Here is a 25,676-nt window from a genome sequence, read left to right on the forward strand (position 1 = left end):
ATGGAAAGAACATGGACTTTGGAGTGAGAGAAATGCAGAATTGCATCCCAGCTTACTTATGTGTGACCTTGAGTAAGGCATCTAATATTTCTGGCCTTCAAGTTCCTCACTTGCAAAATGGGAATATTAACCAGCTGTATCACAGGGTTGTCATAAACACCAAGTGAGATTAGAAATGATGTCTCTAGCATAGTGCCCAGAACAAATTATTCAAATAAGATTCTCTTCCTCCCAATCCTTGCTTACCATACCACACAGCTGGACTCCTCTTGACAGGCAGAGACAGTAAGGACATTTCAATGGCTGTCTGCCTATCTGCTGTGGTGATGGTTGTTTTGGTTTCAAGTCTGGGTTTTTTAAAAATTTGTTTGGTTTTGGTTGGGTTGATGGCAGGAGAGATTAGAGTAGAAGTGGAACTAGAAACATTTAAAGGTATAGGATAAGCTTGATAGAACCTTAGCTGAATTATTAGGATTACATTAACTTTCCAAGAGCACATTAGAAATGGGGAATTGGGGTGGATTGTGAAAATAGTGGAGCAAACAAGAGGGGCCAAAATTAAGCAAGTGCTCTGGTCATTTAGTGAGTAACCTGGAATTTGAACACAGAAATGGGAACTAGAGGAGGGATGGGAAATGGGACTGTAAGATAAGCTTCACTGTACCAAAGGAAAAGTGCAAAAGTGGGTTGAAAGTTCATTCCTATGTGAACTGTTTCGGCTATGAAGACATGACCACACCTGAAAGCTTACCTGCCATATAGATGTGAGGGAAGAGGGGGAGGAAAACAATATTAATCCTAACTAACTTTATCCTCAAACCCTGTCATGTGTTCATACGCTCCAAGTATTTCAACTGCAACATTTAATGTCTTCAAAAATGTTACTTTACTGACATATATGAAGAATTGTCACAAAGTATTTTTTAAAAAGGATCGAATGCATTAGATGTCTGAAAAATTATAAAGCACTTTCTTTTCTAGTATAAAAATAGGCTATGAACACACACTGGATTGCACAGTTAACTTAGGTTTTTCAACTATATTAAATGTCAATTGTTATATACTTAATAAGATTGAATGTAATATTCTGAATTAGTCATTACAGTAGTATAAACGAATAGACTGACTGGATCACTGCACTTATTTTCCATTTTTCATAGAAATAACTTTCTCCACCTATAATTCCACAGTGGTTTAAAACTAGGTATTTCATTTTCACAAGACACTGGTAGTTCAAATCTTTCTCAGGAGTTCTTAAGTCTGCTCCCCTTGCTCTTCCATCTCTCACAAAAATATTTACAGAACATTTTTGCTAATAAACATTTTAAATTGCAAATACAAAATTATAGAACTCTCTCTTTTTAAAATTACTAGAGGTGAAAGCATGTGACCCTCCCTAAAACTTTCTTTTGGCTTTGCTTAAAGGCAGTAATCAAGAAGAATTTGGGCAGGATAATGGGTAAATTTACTTAAGTATCAACACGAAGAATCTTTTGGATATTCTTGCAGAAGGGCAGTGAATGTTTCCTTACTAAATAAAATGTGTTTAAATTAGTAACTGCAAACTAGCAGCTTATTGAGCACAATAACCCTTTTCAGTCTATCACATCTGCAGTTACTGGTGGGCTATGTAGAGTCACATGGCTGAGATACCCAATATTTTTGCTGCTGCAATTTCATTACCAGTCCCTCTTCCCAAGGAAAGTTCTAGTTGGTATATGTAAAATTTGAAATTGGTTATGAGTATTTGGGAATGATTGTTCTTCCCACTCTCAGAGATAGTGATAAAAAGCTTTGGAAGTCCTGAGGTCAGGGCTAGGAATCTCTGGCAAAATGTGTAGTGCCCAAAATTACTACTACTAGTACTACTGCTACTAGCAACTGTTCCTGCTATTACACCTCCTCTTCCTCTTTCTCTTTCTTTCCCTCCTCCTCGTCCTCCTGCTACTATGACTAGTACTACCACCACCACAGTTTATTGAGTTTTGACTATATATGCCAGGCACAGTAGCAGGTACTTTACATGTATTGCCTTTCCCTTCAATGTATTATTAGTCCAAGTTTTATAGATGGTGAAACTGAGGCTCAGAAAAAGTATGTGTTCAAGGCTGCACAGCTAACATGACTCCTGCCTGTCCAACTCCAAAGCTGTCACAGCACACTGCCTCCCAGGACCTACATACCATTTTTAGGAGAGGCAAGTTGTAGAAACTAAGGCTACAGTGTCCTGGGTTGGAGATGAAGCTGGACACCAAGTCAGGAAGGGAAGGGAAACATATGTGGATGAACGCAGTGGATCTAGTGATTCCTATTGTTAACTCACCAGTAGCAGAATAATACACAAACAGAGCATTTATGAGTCTGACTTTTCTGCCCTTCGAAAGGATAATAACTAACACCTTATTTCTTGCTTCACCTTCGTGATCAAACTTCTTGCAGCCTGCATTTCCTCTTTTTTTTTTTTTTTTTGAGACAGAGTTTCGCTCTCATTGTCCAGGCTGGAGTGCAATGGCGCAATCTGAGCTCACTGCAGTGTCCACCTCCTGGGTTCAAGCAATTCTCCTGCCTCAGCCTCCTGAGTAGCTGGGATTACAGGTGTCTACCACCACACCTGGCTAACTTTTGTATTTTTGGCAGAGACGGGGTTTCACCATGTTGGCCAAGGCTGGTCTTGAACTCCAGACCCCAGGTGAGCCGCCTGCCTCGGCCTCCCAAAGTGCTGGGACTATAGGCATGAGCCACCGAGCCCAGACCTGCATTTCCTTATAACTTACTTTCTCCCTGACCTCTTTCAATTTATGTTCCATCTTCATATTTTCATAGAACCTTCTCCCTTAAAGATCACTAATGAAATCTTCTATGCCTCTGCTCCAATTGACTAATCAAATCTTCCACATTTTGAAGGTCTCTCCTTCCTCTGAGATTTTGATCCTCTGTTTTTGTTGGTTTTCCTCGTCTCTTGACTGTTCTTTGTTTCTCCTTTGCTCTCCTTCAGAATTCACATCCCTATCCTATACCCCTTGCTCACTATAAGTCATCCTCACAATGGGTCCAGGAACCACCAGTGATGAACAACAGACATCCAAGTGGCGTGTACCTTGGTCTTGCAAAAAAAAGTGTAATGGAGTGGTCAAGGGCACAGGCTCCAGAGCTAAAGTGCCTGTATTCAAATCCCCACTCTCTTACCTGCCAGTGGCATGAACTTGGCAAAACACTTAAATATTTCTTTATCTCTGTTTATCTGTAAAGTAGGAGTATTAACAGTGTCTATCTCCCAGAGCTGTTGTGAGAATTAAATGAGTTAACACATATTAAGCGCTCAGCTGGAACAGAGGAAATCCTCAGTGTTACTTATTATTGTAGTCTTTAAGATAATAATGTCTAAACCTTTGATTTTTTCCACAAATGAACAAGTTACTTTTGATATTTAATTTTCAAAATGCACAGCATTTTTCAGCAATCTCCTCAAAAGCACCACAGACTTTCTATTTATTTGGAAAGTCAGTTTGTTATTCTATTGTGAGTGACAAACAATTGGGTTGGAATCTGTCCCAGGCCCTCTTTTCAATCTATACATTCTCTATGGCTTTAAGTGCTACTTAGATGCTAATGACTTCCAAGTATACCCCTTTCCCAGACCTCTCTCTTGACCTCTAAATCCAGGTAGCCAGCTTTCTACTGTACATTTCCTACCTGCCTTTCTGATCCAGAGAACAATAAACCTTGCAGGCCTAAAAAGAACTTTTATATTTCCTAACCTAGTTAAAGGCCATAGACCCATTTGGTCACCTAAACCGGAACCCTGTGGATCATCATAGTATTTCTTCTCCCTCACTCCTTCACCCATTAACTGATCACCAATTAATACTGATTTACCTCCTAGAACTATTTTGAATTTATCCCTTCTTCCCTAATCCTACTGCCACTGTCTCAAGCTGGGCCTTCACCTCTCCTTGGATCAGTAAAAATCTAACTGGTCTCTTTGTCATCACTTTTTACCCTGGACCCTTGACCTTTGCTCCATACTCCATACTACAACCATAGCAGTCCTTCTTCAGTGCAGATTTTATTCAGTTATTCACCTGCTTAAAATCCTTCCATGGCTCCCCAGACTTCTCAGGTTAAAGTCTAAACACCTATACATGGCCTACAAGGCTCTTCATTATCTGGGCCCAAGCTACTTACTTCTCCATACTCACCTCTTGCAATCTCATGTCTTACATTCTGGCCAAGCCAAACTTCTGATGGTTCCCTGAATGTCTCCATGCTGATCACCCTTCTGTATTCTTGCATGTGGTCCCCTTCACTCCCTTATCTCATTTTTATTGGCAAAATTCTACTCTTATTTCAAGATAATTCAATTTTTATTTCCATTCTGCAGCCTTTCCTAAGTTTCTCAGGCAGGCCTGAGTGTTTCTTCCTCCATGCAAACTTGTCATCATGCATTTACATTCATTACAGTAATTATCACTTCACATTCTATTTGCCATTTTACCTGTCAGGTTTTTAGCCAATCTGTGTGTTCCTTGAGGGCAGGTGCCATTTCCTACTTATCTGTATATACCCAGTGCTTAAGGCACCATTTTCCCCATAAAATGTGCTCATTTACACCTCCACTAATACCTCTGCTTTCTGTCTCTCCAGAGGGAGTAATTATTTTTTCTCCTTCAACATCTGGCTAAAATGCATTTTTTCCATTAAATTTTCCAATTATACTAATTTCACTGACTGCTCCTTAAAGAGGGCTCCACCAACAAATATATTTGTGCTCTAATAGTTTAGATTCTATTCTTTCTTCTAGCTCAACCACCTTAAAATATTTAAGGATTATCTGCTGAAATCATTCATAGCAGTGTTTTTAAAATTAATTTATTTTAAAATATTTATATTTTATGCTTGGAGAAGCAGCCAGACATCTATTACATAGACTCCAAGATTCTTGCTCTTCCCAGACCAAATATCCTTCCAATGAGCAACAGAAGCAGAAAGAAGAGAATATCAAGCCATCTAAAGTTTGAACTCTAAAGAGAAAGACTTCCAAAGTGGATGAAGCTAAGACCTAGTAGCAAGACAGAAAGCTAAAATTCCCCAAACTAAGGGAAACCTCTCCCTCTCTTCCAACCAATCTCCTTTCTTTCTTCTTTCTCCTAATGCTAAAGAGCAGCGCCATCTAACTCTTTAAAAGGATTGAGAAGAGTCAGAAGGAAATCAACCTTCCCATGGAGCTTCTGGGATGGATTAACCCATTGTATCACAGCAGTTCTGGAAAGAAGAAAAAGGTGGCACACAAAATATCCAGGAAAGTGCTTTAATTTACTCAATGCCATACAAGCTAAGAACAAGACTAAATAAGTAAAATTGAAAGGGCTATACTACATTCATTTGTATTTTCTGCACTTCATGCTGCCTCTATAAATACTCTTTCTCACTACATACTGTGTTTTCCCTAACTAGACTGAAAGTTCCTGGGGTCATCAACCACATATATTTATTTTTGTAGCCCCCAAATTGCCCACCACACTGAGTACACAGTGTATGCTCAAGAAATGCTGTTGACCAACTGATTACTAAGTATTTAACTATATTTGCCCCTCGCTATGTTTTAGAATGCCTATTATTCACAGAACCATGGAGTATTGGAAGCGAAGAGGAAGTATTCATCTGTTGGTATACATTTTCCCTTGGCTATGCATCATACAGAGGTTTCCTTTGGAAATGTAAACAAAGGATGCCTGATGAGCCAGGACAAAGAACTATATATAGAGATCAAGTGGCTATAGTAGCAAGGTCAAAGCATTCCCTTCCTTAATTAGATTAAAGGGAGTCTTGGAGCTGCCTCTACCTCTATCCCATGTTCTCCAGCCCCAACAGAAAACATTTCCCAACTACCCATCTACTGAATTCTGAAACCTTCAGCAGCAATTATAACAAGATACATTACCATAGAAGTCAGCTAACAAATCTGTAGTGACCTTAATCTCTGTTTCTGTTATAATAGGAAGACTGCAGCTTTGTTTACTTTCTGAGGAGAATAGAGAACAGGGAGAAAGAACCACAATAGGGAGGCAGTATTTATGGCCCCTTTAGGAAAAGTCAATCTGTGACAAAGACATTTGCAGACAATAAAGAAGGGGAACGGGTTTGACAGGAAAATACCCTATTCCAGTTTTCTCAGAAGCACCTTAGCTGGTATCCTCCGCCCCCACCCAATGTGAAATGCCTGGTATACACTGTGAATATAGTCATTCCCTATAGATGAATCTGGATTACATAAAATGAAAAAATTTCAAATCACCCATCAGTATCTGACTTTCATGACTGAAGTATTCTACTATACATTTCATTTTACATAGTATTTATAAGCATTTATGAAGTCTCAAGTCCCTTCATTAACTAGATTTCTATTCCTGAGGCTTGTCCTGAAGGCTTTTGGAGACACAGGCTCTGTGTTGAATGAGGATAATAAGTAACCTGGATTCACGTATTATTAAGAGGAAGTTGGCCACGCCGGGTGGCTCACGCCTGTAATCCCGGCACTTTGGGAGGCCAAGGTGGGTGCATTGCCTGAGCTCAGGGGTTCGAGACCAGCCTGGGCAACACGGTGAAACCCTGTCTCTACTAAAATACAAAAAATTAGCTGGGCATGTTGGTGTGTGCTTGTAATCCCAGCTACTCGGGAGGCTGAGATGGGAGAATCAATTGAACCTGGGAGGCAGAGGTTGCAGTGAGCCGAGATTGTACCACCGCACTCTAGCCTGGGCGACAGAGGGAGACTCCATCTCAAAAAAAGGAAGTTAAGGCCACATCCCTAACTTTTCAGAATGGATAATGTCATAGAAGACAGAAATGGCCTTCCATAAGCCATCCTGTAGGGTCCCTGTCATCAAAGACAGAATCCTAAACACAACAGACTATGAAGTGAAATCCCAAAATACATTCTCATTCTCAACAATATCTCATTATTCTTTCCCCACTCTCAATTAATGTTTATATTCAATTGTCTGTATTTCTTGCACATGTATATCTACATCGGGGTGGATTCTTGTAGCATGTAAGCCCTCAGAAGGTAGATACTGTGCCTATGCTGGTTTCTTTATACCTGGTACAATGCCAGGCATAAAAAAGGATTAGTAAAAGTCGACCTTTTGTGTATCTAGGGCCGACAGTGGCCTACATGATGGGATTTAGCAAGCATTCATAAAAGAACACTTCTTGAATATCACTGTACGGGCTACTCTTTCCCCTTACTGATCAATTAATTTGCATGTGGCAGCACTAGTGTCACCTCATTAAGACTCAGGCAAGAATACTAACTTCAGGAAGGAACTGTTAAAACACTGCTTGTTACCTAAAAATCCAAAGTGGGTCCTTCCCTATTAACACAACGATAGATCGTTTTATGAGACTTGTCACTTAAAAAAAGAGCAGGGCCCTGAGCATAAAGGTTTGATTGGCAGGATAGGCTGGGAAAGGTTGGAACAGGCTATGTTTGGGTGAGGCTGGCCAGGTTGATAAGCTCTTCAGAGTGGAAAGATGAGTTCTTAGAGAGGTCCTAAAGTGAATGAGCTATAAAAAATAAACTGCTTACTTTGCTATTTTGACTACAACTTGTTCTGTACTTAATAGTCTTTTTGATGAGAACAAGGAAGGTGATTATAATTTCTAACCACATTTTATTCACTATTAGCTGTTACTCTACATTCAATCATGCAAATTCTAAATCAAGGGATCTCTTATCTTGTCTCCTGCTTACAATACTCCCTTGTCCCTTTGCCAGTGTGGATGTCTTATACTGTAATCTAACAGCATAATGAGAAACTTTGACAGAGTGGAACATTAGAGGAATTCTGATCAGCTGAAAGCCACTTTGAAATACTTTATATTTTGTTTCTCCCCTCTTGGAAAGAATAAGCCAGGAGAGAAAAAGAACAGAATAAAGAAAGTAACCATTCACAGCATCATGACCTGTGATATCTAGAAAGAAGTCAAAGGTCATGTCATCATTCAACTCCTCATTTTATAGGTAAGAACACTGAAACTGAGAAGCTAAATGACTTATATTCATACCATCAGTTCACGGAAGAGCCAAGTCTAAAACACAATTTTCCAAATCACACTCTAGTGTTCTTTCTTTTCATTCCTTATGCTTCTTCCCTAATCCCTGACTTCATTTTACAGTCTCACATCTGAGTTTAACCAGTACTGTATGGACCCTACATACAGCACCACTCTCTTCCACAAATGGAGTGCCCAGGAGGGATTAAATTTCTATGGTATGCTCATCATACAGGTACACTCTACTCGAATAAACTCAATACTTTAAGAGATCCAAATGATTGGGGGTCAGAAAGTTACTCATATAATAAGAGGATTCTTTGCCTTACAAGAAGATTCTCCACAGTCTCTTAAATAGGAATCTATAGACTGGATTAAGAGATGAGATCTTAATAAAATTGAAATAAAATAAACTTGAATTGTTACATTTATCTGTCATACAAGTAAGATTAGAACCAGATTATCAGGCTCTAAATGCAATTAGAACATTTTTATCCAACCACTGCCCATGAGGAATCCTATAATATTTTACCCAACCCTGTTTACACTTGAAGCCCTACCATCAGCTCTTCAACAAAATCAACACAAAACCAAATGGTATGAGTTTCACGCTCTTGAGAAAGAGAAATAACATCTTTATTTTATTATGTCTATTTAAGAAGAGGTCAGCTCTTCTTCTAAGCTCTGCTCTAAGATTTGATGTAGATGACAATTGATTAAAACCTCACACTTGTACAGCACTTTACAATTTACAACTTTAAGATAGATATGATTTGTTGATGACAAGAATAAGTGGAAAGGTAATGAGTGAGGACCAGGTGGGGTGCATGGTATAGATAGGACCATGGGCAGGGGATGAAGAGGGGGAGAGGCTAGAAAGAGGAGAAGCAGTCCTGATAATATTGTTACAGAAACAATATTGTGCTGAATTAACCTCACTTTACCCCAAGGACCCAGGATTCCCAACTTCCCTATGACACCCCAGTAATCTCTTTATAATGTCCAGTTTGATGATAGATGAAGCACACTTCATGTCTGATTTTCATACTGCCTGCTATTTGGAAAGGAGAATAGGTTGCCCCTTGAACTATTATCCCCCCACTGTCCATCACCACCATCTGTCTGTTCTTTTTAAACCATAGGTTTCTCACACATTTTTTGGAACAAGCATCCTAAAGGAATGAGACTTTCTAGAACCGCTATTCAGTCCTTCATTCCAAATGACTGGGCTACACTCTGACAAAACTGAAGTCCTCCCAAAGGGTCACCCATTTCAGGTCCTCTGAAAAATCACAAATGTTTCTGTTACATACCTCAACCTGCTGGCAGATCTGTATTAGTTTGGCCATTTGATTTTCTAGTTCGCTGTTGCGCTTAACCAGGTTGGTGAGGTTCATCTCCAGAGTTTGCTGTCATCGCAGAGAGTATGAATCCAGAGGGAAACAGAGAAGAGGGGAAAAAAGAACCATGAGCTTTAGAACCAATGTCATGTGAAAATCGGTTAGTCAGTAGACAAATGTTTCAAAGATTCATTTAGCATCTGCCATGAGCCAAGCACTAATCTAGGTACAAGTTAATAATGCTGCACATTTGCTCATTATTGGGGAAAATATGACATTCATGACTTTGTGGATGTGCGAATTTATTGACATTAAAGAAACCTTATATTTTCGATAATATCTTTAACTTTTCAAAGTATTTCATAGGCAATATCTCATTTTGCCCTCGTAGTAATTCCACAGCATATGAAGAACAGATATTATTATCTCTTTTCCAGATGAGTAGACTAAGAAAACTATTACACGTGTTCCTCAACTTATGATGCAGTTACGTCCCAGAGAGGGCATTTTCAACTTAAGAAATTTTCAACTTATGATAGGCTTATCCAGGTGTAACCCTAACGTAAGTCAAGAAGCATACTGAACGCATATCACTTTCACATCACTGTCAAACTGAAAAATCATAAGTTGAACTATGGTTAAGTCAGGGACTGTCTGTAATTATTGAATGATTGCCAGACACTATGCCAGGCAATTTTATATATACTACTTAAAAACCATAACAATCCCACAAAGTAGAAGATGCCAGTATTTTACAAACGGGAGTAGCAAGCTTCAAAGTGGAGTTAAAGTATTTTGCACAGTCATATTACTACCATGTGCAAAACTAGGACTGGAACCCATGTATCCAGCCCTCAGTCACAGTTTTGCCACAGTATTCCCTGATTTTTTGTGTTTTTGCTTATAATATTTTATATTTATCAGTAGGGTCCTTCAGGAAAAAAAAGAGTATTTTGAGTGTGGAATTCATCAAAATCTAGCATTGTATCTCACAGCTTTCCTTCTTTGGCACCGAGGCTTCACCCACAAGAGAGGCAGGGCTTCAAAATGCAAAGCCTGACTGTATCAAGAGAGGACATCAGCCAGGCACGGTGGTTCATGCCTGTAATCCCAGCACTTTGGGAGGCTGAGGTGGGCAGATCGCTTGAGCCCAGGAGTTCAAGACCAGCTTGGGTAACATAACAAAACCCCATCTCAACAAAAAATGCAAAATGTAGCTGGGTGTGGTGGCATGCACCTATAGTTCCAGTGACTCAGGAGGCTAAGGTGGGAGGATCACTTGACCCCAGGAGGCGGACGTTGCAGTGAGCCAGGGTCACACCACTGCACTCCAGCCTGGGTGAAAGAGCGAGACCCTATCTCAATAAATGCATAATAAATAAATAAATAAATAAATAAATAAATAAATATTTTAAAAAGAGAGGATATCCATTGCTTATCATCGTTTACTGGTACATAGATTCTTTCAGGTACATATTAGGAGTACTTTGCAGATCTGTTGAATATAACGTTGTTACAACAGTAGTCGGAATTCTAGCATGTTTTCAGTTGAGCAAGCTACTGTTTCCCATTCCTTATGTGAAAAACAGAGTATCATTTCACTCTAGATTAATCATGAGCTTTTTTATTTCTCCCCAATCCAAAGTCTTTCAGCCCCCTGGTAGCTGCTTTTCCTCTAAGACTAACCCCAATATCTACTTCTCTCTCACCCACTATCCCAATACCCCATAAAGTCTGTTCCAAATGTAATACCCCAACTTATTGGCCCTTACTCTGCTAACATTCCTTCCCTCAGTCATGTTAAGTACTACACTGCTATCTCCATGGTTCCTATGTTTTGTAGTTCAAAGTTCATGCTTTTGAAAAAGTGGATGGGGGGATGTGGGGGAGAGAGGGAACATGAAGGAAAAGAAGGGATTTGTGTACTTGGCCCCTTTCCTGTCTGCTAAGTACCTGTAGCTCCTTGATATCTTTGGCACTGTTCCCATGAATAGATGGATATATTCACATAGATGCATGTGTTTGCAGGCTGGGTAGTGTGATTTCACATTTTCTCAAACTGGATTATGAGGACCAGCTGAACCCTTGCTTCCCTTCCTGCCAGGTCTCTCTTGGCTTCCTTGGCTTTATTCCCATGGAAGTAATTTTTCACCATTTATTCTATTTTTCTTGTATTGGGGCACAGTGTCTCCCCTGACCTCATTTAATCCCACTACCATCTCAATCTTTGGTCTTCTTGGCAAAGAAAAGGGAAAGGAAGAAGAAAACAAGAAGCAATCATTGATTTGGACATGATCTCTAAGCTAAATTGATGTCAGAGGAATAAAAGAAGTGGCAGTTCAGAAATTTAATACAAAAATGTATTGAACACCTGCTCTATTCAAGGTAAAGTGACTTCACAGATAAAGAGGAAGTAAAATTAAGATGAGCCTTGAAGGACGAACAGAATTTTAATAGACAGAGATGCATGGGAGCAGGATGTTCCAGGCACAAGGAATGTAATGAGCAAAAGTACAAAGAAATAAGGCCATGAGCAGTGGGTGGCTCACACCTGTAATCCCAGCACTTTGGGAGGCCGAGGTGGGTGGATCACCTGAGGTCAGGAGTTTGAGACCAGCCTGGCCAACATGGTGAAACCTCATCTCTACCAAAAATACAAAATTAGCCAGGCATGGCGGTGGACACATGTAATCTCAGCTACTCGTGAGGCTGAGGCAGGAGAATCACTTGAACCCCGGAGGCAGAGGTTGCAGTGAGCCAAGATCATGCCATTGCACTTCAACCTGGGCAAAAAGAGCAAAACTCTGTCTCAAAAAAATAATAAATAAAAAGTATAAAGAAATAAAATATATGGCATATTCAGGGAATAGTAGTTTCGTTTGGCTAGAACAGAGGGTAGAAAGAGAGTAGTGGGGGAAATGGAGACCAAAGTATTGTTATAAAGGTCTTAAGTGCCTAGATTAAGAGTTTATAGTTTCGTTTGTTTGTTTGTTTTTGTTGTTGTTGTTGTTGTTGGCACTGAGGACTTACCAAAAGCTGTTGAGCAAGGTAATGGCATAATCAGGGCTGCATTTAGGAGATTAACCTAGAAGCAATATGTGGGGCAGACTGAAATAGGAAAGTCCGGGGCAGGAGGGGGAGGAGGGACACTGGTTAAAAGAAGGCTGCAATATTCAAGGCCGCAGGGTAATGCAAGTCTGGGCCAAACTGAGCATAATTGAAAGAAATGTGTTTCAAGAAAGGATTTGTCACTGTCAAATATGCAGAGAATGCAAGAAATATGAGGATTGATAAAAAGCAGCTGGATTTCGTAATTAGAGGTCACAGATGACCTTTTGAAAAGGTGTTTCAGTAGGGCTTTGGAAGGAAATGTGAAATCCTGAGGTTAGAGTATGGTGTGGTGACAAATTAGAGACTGCAAGTCTAGACTCTTCTTCAAAAGTTTGGCCATAAGGTGAATATAATAACTCTGTAGTGTGATGAAAGGGTCTAGCTTGAGTTAGATAGTGGGAATTGGTAGTGAACCCAGTTGATGGTTTTCTCTAGCAGTGGCCCAAATTCCTATCAATGGGAATTCCACGTATCCCAAATGAATATATTGATATATTCAGCAAATATAATGTAGATCGATGAATGCCAAGCAAATGCAATATTAGAAATTTGTGTTTCCAACTGTAATGCATTTCCATTCAAACATGGGATTCCATGAGGATAATGTTTTTAACAAATACCTCAACCTGTTGCAACACTGGTCATGATATTGATATCTCATAAATAATTCACAGTACAGAGCAGGACTAAAATCCCTGCTATGTGTTCCTCTTTTGTGGCCCAGAACTGAGACTCGCGGCTTCTATGAAGCCACCGAAAGCAAACATTATGGCTGAACACATAATTTGGGGTCTGGTTAGACTATGCGCCTTGAGTTACCATCACAAAATTATGGCAAATGGTTAGTTTGCTTTGCCCCCCTAGCAATTTGCAGAATGCCAGCACGTGTTAACAACACAGAGCTAGAACTGACAAGATGACTCTAATTTCAACCTTACTTCATTAATATGAAAATGCTTTGAAAAATAAGTCTTTGGCTAATGAAAACACCATCTGTTGATGGCTTTTTGCCACTGTTTTCTTACAATATGAGACATAATTTGAGGAAAACACCGAACATTTACTTACTCATTTCCTATTCATTTACAAGGAATTAAAGCCTCCTCTCAAATTGGAATTTATTCTCAATAATGAATATATGCAAAGGGAAGCAGAGAATTGAAGCGATTATGCAATCTAAGGAAGTCACTCTTTCCTTATCATGCCTAGCACTGACGAATCATTTAGAACAAAAAATTCTGGGCCACTCTAGGTTTGAATAATTTGATTGATTTGGCCAAGTAATTATCTTGTCTGTACTCTGGTTGAGTAAACAAAGAGGGTGTGTGTGTGTGTGTGTGTGTGTGTGTGTGTATGTATATATGTGTGTGTCTAAAATCTCTTTATATAAAAGTAAACATGTCTCTTCATTGTTGTTCAGTTTTGAAATATTGGTTTGTTTTGCTCTGCTCTTGTGCAATGTAGTTAAGGACTGGGCCAGGTTCTTTATTTCAAGCCCAGTTAGTGCAATTTTCTCAGGACAGTTGAACCGTGACAGCAAGAGAGTCAAAGTGGCAGGGCAGATCGGAATGGAGATATCTGCTGGTAGGAAACAGGACAGGAGGTTGGCAGCCAGGGGGCAGGATGAAGCTCCCATTTCCTGCTGCAAGAGGTTACCTCTGGGTCTTTGTGTGCTTCCCTTTTGTGGGTGTTACAGAAGCCATTTTAGTTTATGAAACTGTGAGAACTTCTTCACCTCCAGATGACTACATCATGCTAGCTCACACAAAATTGTACATGTGTCTAAATGGCCAAAGTAAGGGAAAGATTTGGCTGATTTCATAACAGATTTTAAAAGGCCTCAGTTAGCTAAGTTGGCAGTCTACACTGATTCCATTTTTACCCAAGTTTTACTTCATTTGTGTTGTATGGATTAGGCCTCTTTGTGCTCTCTTATTCCCTTCCCAAAGAGGAAAATGTTTTGCCATCTGAGAAAGCTGGGCACAGGCTATTCTTCTTCCAGACAGCATCCCATTAACAGAAATGGTTTCTTCAACTCTCTCAAATAATTGCTGGGTTTTTTTTTTTTTCACTTCTCTAGACACAGATTATTTCAGGTAACTTTCTCATTGGCTCCCTCAAGAAATCTAGCCATACATCAAAACACCACCTCTTTATTAAAGCGAGGTAGATTACCCCATTATGGCACAAACTGGACCATGATCTCCATTTGTCATACTCCATGAAGGCATATGTATTCACACATATATGAGCACACCTACACACATCAACCTGACACAATAAGTACTGAAGCCTAAAAGGCGGTGTAATCTGTATTAGTTCTATTGAAACATATCATTTCCATTGAAACATGGCACTGTCATAGAATGTCTGTATTCTCTCTTGCTATCTAAAAGGTACAAGGGAAATATTATCTAAACCTAGACAAGACCCTGACTGCTTTTATGTGGGAATTGAAACTTGGAGTGAGCATAGGAAGGGGAGAAGTGAAATAGGGCAGAAAGGCCAATTCACCCCAAACCTGAGTCTTCCTGATTGACAGAAGACAACTTCATCTTTAAAAATAATCTGAGCCAGTGGCCCTATTACTATTCTTTGACATGCTCTTTTTTGACATCCTGTCTATACACCGACATTTTCAGCTCTTCCAAAAGCCAGAAGCCAGAATCTTCACATGCTTTTAGGGTCACAGTCTGCTTTCTTTTTTTAACTGCTTGTCTTAAAATACTTACTTTGCTTTTGCTTTAGTCTGTCACTTTATATATCAATTACATATGGCCTCTCAACAACAGAACACGCCATCTGGTTCACAAACTGAAGCCCACACCCTTATGCCAAAATTTATTCTTCCCCCAAACATTTATTTGCTGTTGTATAGATACAGGCTATGTTTCAGAATGAGATGGTGATATACTGGATGTATATCACATAGGTCTACTCTACTTAAGGTTTGTTAAGTAGAGGTTTGTTAAGGTTTGTTAACTACTTAAGTTTGTTAAGAATAACCTGACCCTCAAGCCAGGTGAAAGACTTGCCATCTTTTCAAAAGGCTCTGCGATCGTCCAGCCAAGACCCACACCTCCCCCATTCCCCTTATCAGAAATGCTACCCAAACCTCCCCATATTCTTTTCTTTCCCCCATCTTCAGATGCATAGCATGATTACATCTCTAGCTCAAATTCATACATTATTATTTGGACATTCTAAAAGCAAACCTGTACTAAAAACTTAAATCTAGTGTTTATTTTGATAACACTCAGACTAGTGAGCCAAAGTCAACTCTACTTTCCTGGAGGACTCAGGGTTATATTCCACTTGCACTATTCCTCTTCACTTCCTGCCTCTCATACACATCCCCCTCTTTCTCTTTCAACTGCTATTCCTTCATGCCTAATTTCTAGACCATGAGTGCTCTGCAAGGCTCAATCCTTGACCCTTGCTCAGCTCACTACTGCGTGGCTCTATCACCATGCTGAGGATTCCCAAATCTATTTCTCCAGACCTAATCTTTCAGCCACTGGGAAAGCCTAAATTTTAACCCCTTCTAGGACACTTGCCCTTTCAGTTCTGAGAGATCCCCATGCTCTCTGTCCTCCAGATGTTTCAACAAACTCTTTTCTCCTGACTAGAGCACTCCCCTTCTCTGCCCCAACTCCTGTCCCCTAACAGGGCATTCGAAAACTCACCCAAATTCTATCTTGCTATTCCTCCTAAGCTCTGTAACAGCCCCTGTTCTTCCACTGTCATTGCACTTATCACACCATCTCGTAACTGTGTCCTTAATTATCTGCCTCCCCACACTAACCTGAGAGCTTCATCAGGGCTGAGACTGTGCTTTCTTAATCACCTATCCTGGTGCCTGCCACCTAATAGATGTTCAAGAAATGTTTGATGAATGAATGATTGTTAAATGATCCACAATCACATCAAACTCAAATCTAAAGTCAGAGTATCCCAAAAAAACTGCCATCCCTTCCTAATTTCATTTTTGTCCTCCTCAATACCACCATCCTTCAAGACATCTCCACCTCAAAAGTCCTTTTTAATTCATTCTCTTCATTGTGCATGATCACCATAGTCATTCACCAAGTTTGGTCAATTTTTTCTGCATGGACTATCTCCAGTTTGGCCCTTCTTCTCCAACAAATTTACTCATGATTCCCTGTTTTTGAGCTCAATGATATCCTTTCCCTGACCCCTCCATTGTGCTTCAGAGCATCCTGTGCAAACCTCTGTCATGGCACCTACCATAGTGAATTGGAATTTCCCACTTGTCTATCTCCCCTACTAAGCTCAAAGTCTCTTTAGAACTGGGATTGTGCCTTATTTCCTGTGTCCCAGCTCCTACCACAGTGGTCAAAGTGTTTAGTAAACAAAATGAATGTTCATTAGTTGTTTGTTAAATGAACGAATGAATCCCTAGCCTAAATCCCTGATGCTATGGTTTAAGTTATTGTCAGTTCTACCTTCGTGTGAGACAAAGAATAAGGTATTACCTCATTATATCAACCTTTCATGAACTTGAAGGCCATTATCACATTTTTAAACCTCACTTCTTTGGGTTCAGTAATTCTTGTTTCCTTAATCTTTCCTCACCTATATTATATTTCTGTAACAGGCTTCTTTGCCTAATAATAACAGACAGGATTTCTATCCACCCAAGAACAATCTCTGTGTCAACATTTTGCAAATTGTTCTCCAACAAATGATTGTCAGTTCCTTTCAAATATTGGTGAAGAGAAAACTTGAGTCAAAATAAATAACAGAAAAACAGAAACATAAGAGTACAGATAATAGGAGTATCTACTTGCTAAACTTGCTCTCAAACCAAAGAAACAATGGAAAACATCTTCCAACACAGGGTTCTGTTAATAATAAATGAGTTAAGAGACAGAGAAATCAATATAAGCCTTGCAGAGAAAAGAATAGGGATTCAAATGAGTCTTAGTGCACAGTTTGAGTAGAGATGAAATGTATTTTATCCTCATACACACATGAAACATGTACAGATTTATACATATTGTATGTGATGGGGAGCAAGTCTGGAACAGTTAAGAGACCACAGAGAAGGCAGATCTACAAGCAAGAATGATTTTATGAGCATGAGTTGAAGGCTGGCTTAGCTGCAAAACCTGTCAGATACTGTCCCCAACCCCATACAAACATGTTCACCACCATCACCACCAGATCTTAGACAGCATAAATCTGGCCTCAAATGTTTCATTCTTATTATATTTAGCTACTGTGATTTAGTACCTGACTGAGAGTGAGAAACAACATTTTTCTTATCCCTCACCTATAGTAACCCATCCTGGCCTCCATTGAAAATTTTTCTTATCATGCATATGTTTGATCTGGCTCATTCATTAGATTGATCCTTAGCCTCAGGATGGGTTCTGCTGAGGCTCTAACTCTCCCTAGGGTGACAACAGAAAGTTTACCTTACACTCATGGCCCTCTCCTACCCAACTTATCAGAAGATTTATACACTCTCACATCTTCACATACAATGATACACATTTTATAGATATACTTTCATACACAGACACAGAGTCATTCTCAGATACATATTTATGCAAGACTATACACACTCATATACAGCGATGCATACATGTGTATGCAAATATACTCTCAACTGAGTCTCTCAAAAATACATTTCACTTTCTTTCCCTTATATTTATACTTATACTGGTTGAGATATAGTCATATGCCCATTAGTACATTAGTTGAGAGGGTATCCGTCTTGGCAGACAGTAGTGAGTGTCAAGTGGGTGAGTAGATAAATGACTGGGAGAAGGTGGTGACTGAGTGAGAATGGGTGGGTAGATGACAGAGTAACTGAGTAGGAAGAAGGACAAGTAATCAACTGTGATAAGATTCTAGAATATTATATTTTCCAACCTTTTAACTCTCATTGTGGCTTTCCTTTGAACATCCTCCAAGTCTCATATCTCCCTTCTCTTTGTCTGGCAATCATTAGCTTTCTCTGTCCCAGTCTCGCTGAGAGAGAGAGAGAGAGAGAGAGAGAAAGAGAGAGAGAGAGAGAGTGTGTGTGTGTTTTACTTTCCCATGATAAAAGGCTTACTCCAGTGCCAGGTAATATTTTATAACAAGATCCCTGATATGTAAATGTAACTGCATTTAAGAATTATTTGTAGTAATGAATTTGTGGAAATGTAATGAGAAAAAGAAAAGGTGCTTGTTTATTCCTTTCAGGAAATTCCTCTATTCCCCTGGTTTTCATCAGCTATCTTTTTGGCAGGCTGTGGGCATGGAAATGTGAAGACATCACTCTCAAAGAGAATTATAATAATCACATCTGATTTACGCACATGTCACCATAGTGTTAGGCAGTTGGAAAATCCAGTGATCAAAACGAATAGGCACTTAAAATTAAGGACATGCCATACTTTTGTTAGCACTCTGGTTTTGAACATTGTCAGTAGTTCACAGGAGATCTTTTTTCAGACTTTCAGGATACATATAATGGCAAGACAGATTTATATCTTCTAAGATGAGATCCAAAGCAAGCTATAGACACTGGTATATTTCCTGCAAATCCATTATGAAAACTGAATTCATGTGGATTTCTTGATCAAATACTATGTGTACTAGAAGCTAAGGAGAATACTAAAGAAATAAAAGACATTATTTCTGACCTAAAGGAGATTATGACATAGCTGTGATGTTTTGGAGTGGTCTTATAGGGTTTGAATTATGCATTAAAGAATACATAGGATTTGTAAACAGGCCAAGAGAAGAACACTAGTGACAGTTAAGAATCAGAAAAGAGAATGGCATGTTTTGCAGTTAGGAGACTCGCCTGGGTAGATGAAGGTAGCATGTTTTAGAGGAGTAGAGGGGAAAATACATGAGCAGCACAAGAAAAAAGTTGTACGGGACTTATAATATTGAGTTGAAGTCTGTCAGCAATAGACAGTCACTGAAATTCGACCTCTTTTATGAAGTCAAAATTTATTAAAACAATAACAACAATCTTTTATAAGGCTAGAAACTCATGTGATAATGAAAATTCTAAAATGTGAAGCTGTTTTATAGAAACACCCCATATATCATGAACTAAGATATATATTGGGACTAGTGAGTGAAAAGTGAGAGGTGATGGAGAAAATAATTACTCTGATAGGACTTACTACTCTAATAATGGTCGTGAATAAAAATATTCTTTAAAATTGAATAATTAATTGAACTACTGGTAGCCTGCTGAAAGACATGTGTCCTGCATCTCAACCCTATTGGTAGACTGGACAACTAGGTAAGATCATGAAACTAAACTAAGTACCCCAAGCCCTCTAATCCACTTTGAGTACATGTTAAAAAGACAGGCTAGTTTCTGGTTATTCTGACTTTTCATCTATAACATAATGGTTTGTTTATTTTTTATTGAACAAATAAATATTAGAAGCCACTAATCCTAATCAGGGAGTTTTGTATATAAAAAGTAGTTACAAATATCAACAGTGAAGTTCCAGAACCAAAAAGTAAAAATAAACACTGTATCAGCTACTGGCTAGAAAGCCAACCTCCTAGATACAGGGGAAGAATGATAGAGTTATGCTCTATCATTCTTCCCTTTCTCCTACAGGACTCCTGTGCTTTTCTCAGGGCCAGGGTCAGGGCGAGGGGAATATACTCAGGCAGACTCCCCCATAGCTCCTGCCAGCCAACTTTCTCCCTTTCTCCTTGGGGAAGAATCAAGCAGACTAAGGGGGTAATCCTAAATGATTTTCCAATCTAAAATTAACCCAAAGAAGTGAGTATATGTGACACTAAAAGTCAGACTTCGTCTCTGCTTAACATGGAGAATTAATATTCTTTTACACTTGGCACCAAACCAAAGTGACCCCTCCACCCCCACAACACACACACACAAGCAGTACCTCTCTCACCCTCCCCAAAGTCCAAGATGTTTCAGACAACATAACGAACCACACGGTTGGGAATGATTCATATGTTTCCACTCTCCATCCAAAAATGAGCAAAAATAGTTTCCACTTAATTTATAATCAGAATTTTATGCACATTTCCTAAAATATTAAAAGGGAACTATTCAAAATCTGGCTTTCTTTCTCCAAAAATTACTGATTAGTCACAGACTAAAATGTATTTTGGTAAAATATGTCCATGTTCCATCCATCCCTGGAGATGAGGGCTATAGCTTCATGATGCCAAATATCTAATCAATCATCCAATGTTTTCATGTTTTCGGATATTTTCAAATAGCTAGTTTTATTTAATACAAGCTTACACTAGCCAGTCTTTTTGTTATCTCAACAGTGCATATGGGCACAGATTTTTCTGTTTGGAATATTTCTCAAGGCCAATGACTTATTATAGTCCCAACACCTGCAAATATTTGGCAGAGATAGTTCTGTCCTCTTCACATCCCCCACTCTTCCTATAACCCCGCTCCTATCTTTTGCCATTATGCAGCTGTAAGTTTATACAATCTGTCCCTTCCTTGATGTCATTAATCATTTATCTATGACCATGAAATGTACAGTTGCAGGAGCATAAAGTTAAGCTTCAAATCACATTTCATGGGGAAAACTTAGATCCAAAACAAAGTGGCAGCCGGCTACAATACAAAGGATAGTTAACTCAATCTAGAGGCTGAGTTCCAGTTCTAGCTTTCCCATTACTAATCATTTCTTTGATTTTGACCAAGTCACTTAATCTATCAAGGTCTGTTTACATAACTTTAAAAGTATAGTGCTTCGACTAGACCAAGTCAAAGGCCTAACATCTTATGAGTCTAAGAACTGAAGTCAACAAGATTATTCCCCTCTGCAGCCTTGATATGAATGAGAGTATAACCTTGAGTGAAATAAAAAAAATTGAATTTTGTACACATTTATACGTATCAGATATAAATAATAACCAAAAGAGGCACAAACCATAGTCACTGTAACTACTCTCAATATTATTTGCAGCACATTACAGGTCAAATATATCCTATTCTGAGTACTGCTACTCTCACCAACATTATACTTTTTACAGAAGTTACAGTAATTCATCCACAGCATGGCAGGAGGAAAATTTCCATTCCCTTCTTACTCTCCTTTTATCCTATCTGGGTCTTTCTTCTAGCTTGGCTTATGTACTCAGGTCCTATTTGGAGTGGTAATTTTACTACCCGTTTAAACATTTTATTTTTCTAGAATATCTGCTAAGTAGCTCCCTTCTTAAGAGAAATTATACCACATAGCAGACAAGCAATGGGAATAAAACAATTTGCTGGATCATCAGTGTAAGGTAGGAGGGCTTTTTTAAATGGGCACTTAGACTTGTACATAAATATTATATGACACAACAACTTCAGAAAACCCTGTCCACTGAACACACATAAATGACTAGGAACTTGTAAGGCAGGAACTATAAACAAGTGCTTCAGTTTGTAGCCCATAATAGTGAGCACTGTCACAAAATTTGATAGTGGATTAAATATTTATTGCCTTCAGTTTAAATTGTTAGTTCAGACATTTAATTATCCCTCCCGATTTCGTGGTGTACTGAAATTTCTTCAGTTCTTTGTTTTGTTTTGTTTTGTTTTTAAAGACAGGCTTAGAATTAGCCCTGTGTTAAACACTTAATGGCAATTTGTAATGGCCAATGCCAAACTTCTGTTTCTTTAGTGCATTGAGTACACAAACACAAACATACGCTAATGTCCTCCACAAAAATCTCTCACCTACCTAGATACACTCAGACACCTCCACCCACCCACACCTACACAGAGACACACCCTGCCTTCCCATTACCATATACCCACATATGCAAATCGGCACATATGCTAATTGTAGTACACCTACACAAGTACTCACATACTTAAAAGAAGAGGTGGAAAGATCATAGCAAAGATATATAATAAGCAATAATGTCACTGACAGAGGAGAGAGGGTGCTGTTTCCCTGGATGAACTACTGGTGTTGCAGGCCATGAGCTGACTCCCCAAAAGTTAGCCAGAAGTGTATGAATGCAAGCATGTTTATGCAACAGATGAGATAGGCTCCAGGGAGAGCTTGCAGGTGAGCAGGTTACTCCTCATGAAAACAACTTAAAGTTAATTCACTAGTCATATAGGAAAAGTCACCCATTTTATTAGAGAACTTGCTAACTGCATAACTCTATTATGAGACAAAGTTGTGTAAGAGATGTTCCCCAGATCCCTTACCTTAAGTTTCTCAAATCGATCATTCAGGGATGCGACCTGATGGTCTCGGTGACGACCCACCAGTTTGCATAAGGCACAGATCAATTGGTCATCGGATACACAGTACATGTTCACTTTCTCATTCTCGTGGTCCAGGCAGGTGATCCCTCGAAGATGTGTGTCTGGCACTGGTTCCACCAGGCGATGGCTGGTGAAAGGTTTCTTGTTCGGGTGCGTGGCCCGCAGGCAACGGTCACAGTAGGAGACCTCACAGGTGATGCATGTTTTTACTGCATCCCTTGGCGGGTCCTGCTCACAGAATTGGCAAGCAATTCGCTCACTAGACATGGCGGTGTTGGGCCTGTAAGTCCTTTCCCGGCGGCTCTCACTAGGGGAATTGGGCCCACTGACTGAAGCCTTCTGGAAGCGATCAATAATGTTCTGCAGAGTCACATTCCTCTTGAGGCCATCCAGGCCCCGGTGGTTCAGCGAGATAACATACCTGCAGGTAGGACACTGGAAAGCAGTAATGGGTTCAATGGATTCACCAGAGCTGCAGCTTGAGACCAAAATGCGATGGGCACAGCTGAAGCAGAGGCTGTGAGCACAAGGGAGCAGAAGTGGGTCTTCAAACAACTCTAGGCAGATTGGACAGGTCAATTCAGACTCCAGTGTTTCCATCTTTAGTGAAAATAATCCTCCTGAGGCATTAAGAACCACGGAGGCTGGGCTTTCACCTGCAAGGAATACAAAGCAAGAGTCATTAAGCATTTCCAAAGGAAAACGGATATAACATAATTATACACTAACCAATGGGCGCGTTTACGTGCTGGATTCCCCAGGGATGCTTAAGCAATAGAAAAGCAGTTTGGGAATTAATCAGGAAGACTTTCCCCCCCCCTTCAAACCTTGTTTTAGACAAACGCCTATGTTTATTTTCATGCACAAAGAGACAAAACCAAATGGCTACCTCTGAATCCTGATAGACTGATTAACATTACTATTCCAGCTTACAATATTTGAATGGATCATTCTCTCACATATTCTCCACTGACATTTCTTTTCCCAGACTAAGATGAGGCTGAGACCCTGCAAAATTCCCAATCTCTATTCTCCAGTATTGTTCTCTATTTCACTTTAAGGTAAACTGTAGGGCTGCTTCTATGTGACATCCAGTGTAAGGAAAACAATGCCATATTTTAAAGTAACTCTGTACTTCCTGAAATGATTCCATTCTGAGAGTCTGCATAAAAAAGAGAAAGCTTTAGAAAAATGTAGCTCTTGGTGCAGGATAATAAATTTTTCCTCAGAGTGTGAACTTAAATTACTTCTTATTATCACACATGGAAATTTCTGTTCCATCCCATTCCTAGTAAACTGAGTTAGTTGAGACAAAAGATGATAGTTTTCACTTTCATCTTCTTCCCTCACCTTCAGAAACCCCTTCATTTCATCAAACTGAATGGGGAATGATTTCAAACTTTTCAACTTACTCAGTAATCATTGCTGATCAATAATAAAGTCATATTGCCTTGTGGCTTCAATTTGGTTTTATTACTAAACACCTGCTGAACTAGCACAAGCCTGCTATGAAGATCACCTCCCATTTGTCTTTTCATACTTTATAAAACATAACGGGATGCAAATCAATATCTAGATAGAAATTAGCAAAGTGCCAGAAATTTTCAGATCTGGTAACCTTCAATTAAGTGAGCATCACTGAGTAAAAGAGGTCACCTGGCCGGGAACGGTGGCTCACGCCTGTAATCCCAGCACTTTGGGAGCCTAAGGTGGGTGGATTATGAGGTCAGGAGGTCCAGACCATCTTGGCCAATATGGTGAAACCCCGTCTCTACTAAAATTACAAAAATTAGCTGGGCATGGTGGCGCTTGTCTGTAGTCCCAGCTACTCGGGAGGCTGAGGCAGAAGAATCACTTGAACCCGGGAGGCGGAGGTTACAGTGAGCTGAGATCATGCCACTGCACTCTAGCCTGGGTGACAGAGCAAGACTGCATCAGAAAAAAAAAAAAAAAGCCACCGAACTGACAAGAAACCAACCTCTTGGTAAATCTATCTATTTTTCCACAGGAATTTCTGTGCTCAACACACAGGTACCTAATTCTTAATTGCCTTGAGTCTTCCATTAATTAAAATACACACACATAAATATTCTAAGTTGGCTTTAACTAAGGAAAAATATAAAACATATCTTATTGACTGAAAATGTTAATCCTATGTATAGGAAAGAAAAAGGGCTTTGTTGTTGTTGTTGTTGTTGTTGTTGTTTTTAGACAAAATGTCCCTCTGTCATTCAGAGTGGAGTGCAGTGGTACAATCTTGGCTACCTGCAACGTCTGCCTCCTGGGCTCAAGCGATCCTCCTTTCCTGGAACTCCAGGTGTATGCCACCAAGTCCAGCTAATTTTTATTTATATTTTTTGTAGAGACGTGGTTTTGCCGTGTTGCTCAGGCTGATCTTGAACTCCTGGGCTCAAGCGATCCGCCCACCACAGCCTCTCAAAGTGCTGGGAATACAGGAGTGAGCCACAGCGCTGAGCCCAAGAAAAGCATTGTTTGCTTTTGAGTAGCTTTTGTTCATCATCTCGTCATCATTGGAGACTCTCATCATGGCTTGAAAATTTCACGCTGCCATTGGTATTTGTTCAGATATTGTCATTTGTTAGTCATATCTGTATACTTCACAGGATACATAAATACTGAGTACAATTATACTTTATGCCTAAGTACAATAGATGTACACCTAAAAGCTGTTTCTAAATCAAACCTTTTAAATGCACTGAACTAACTACTTATTTAATGAAAATCTATATGAAATGGCATTATAAAAGTGAAGAATCTTTTTGTAAATCAGTCACTCTCAGTTGGTTTAGTAGGTTCAGATGTTTGTACAGACACTTTTTTTAAAGTGAAACATGGCATTTTTCTTTTAGAATTTACAGGTGCTTGAAAGTTGTTGGCCAGTATTTTGTAGCTTA

The 25,676-nt window shown here is 39.4% G+C and overlaps 1 protein-coding gene across 3 annotated transcripts in view; it reads right to left on the bottom strand.

Moving 5' to 3' along the window:
• Nucleotides 1–25,676, bottom strand: part of MID2 (midline 2) — a 100,094-nt gene that overhangs the window by 61,238 nt on the left and 13,180 nt on the right. For all 3 annotated transcript variants that reach the window (XM_007992516.3, XM_007992513.3, XM_007992515.3), the window contains exons 2-3: nucleotides 22,702–23,417; nucleotides 9,369–9,464 (exon numbers count right to left, since the gene is read on the bottom strand). In XM_007992516.3, coding sequence (XP_007990707.1) covers nucleotides 9,369–9,464; nucleotides 22,702–23,361 — 756 coding nt within the window. In that variant the 5' untranslated portion in view covers nucleotides 23,362–23,417. The remainder of the gene's footprint in view (nucleotides 1–9,368; nucleotides 9,465–22,701; nucleotides 23,418–25,676) is intronic.

The sequence above is a fragment of the Chlorocebus sabaeus genome, chromosome X, assembly GCF_047675955.1.
Source record: "Chlorocebus sabaeus isolate Y175 chromosome X, mChlSab1.0.hap1, whole genome shotgun sequence".
Taxonomy (NCBI): domain Eukaryota; kingdom Metazoa; phylum Chordata; class Mammalia; order Primates; family Cercopithecidae; genus Chlorocebus; species Chlorocebus sabaeus.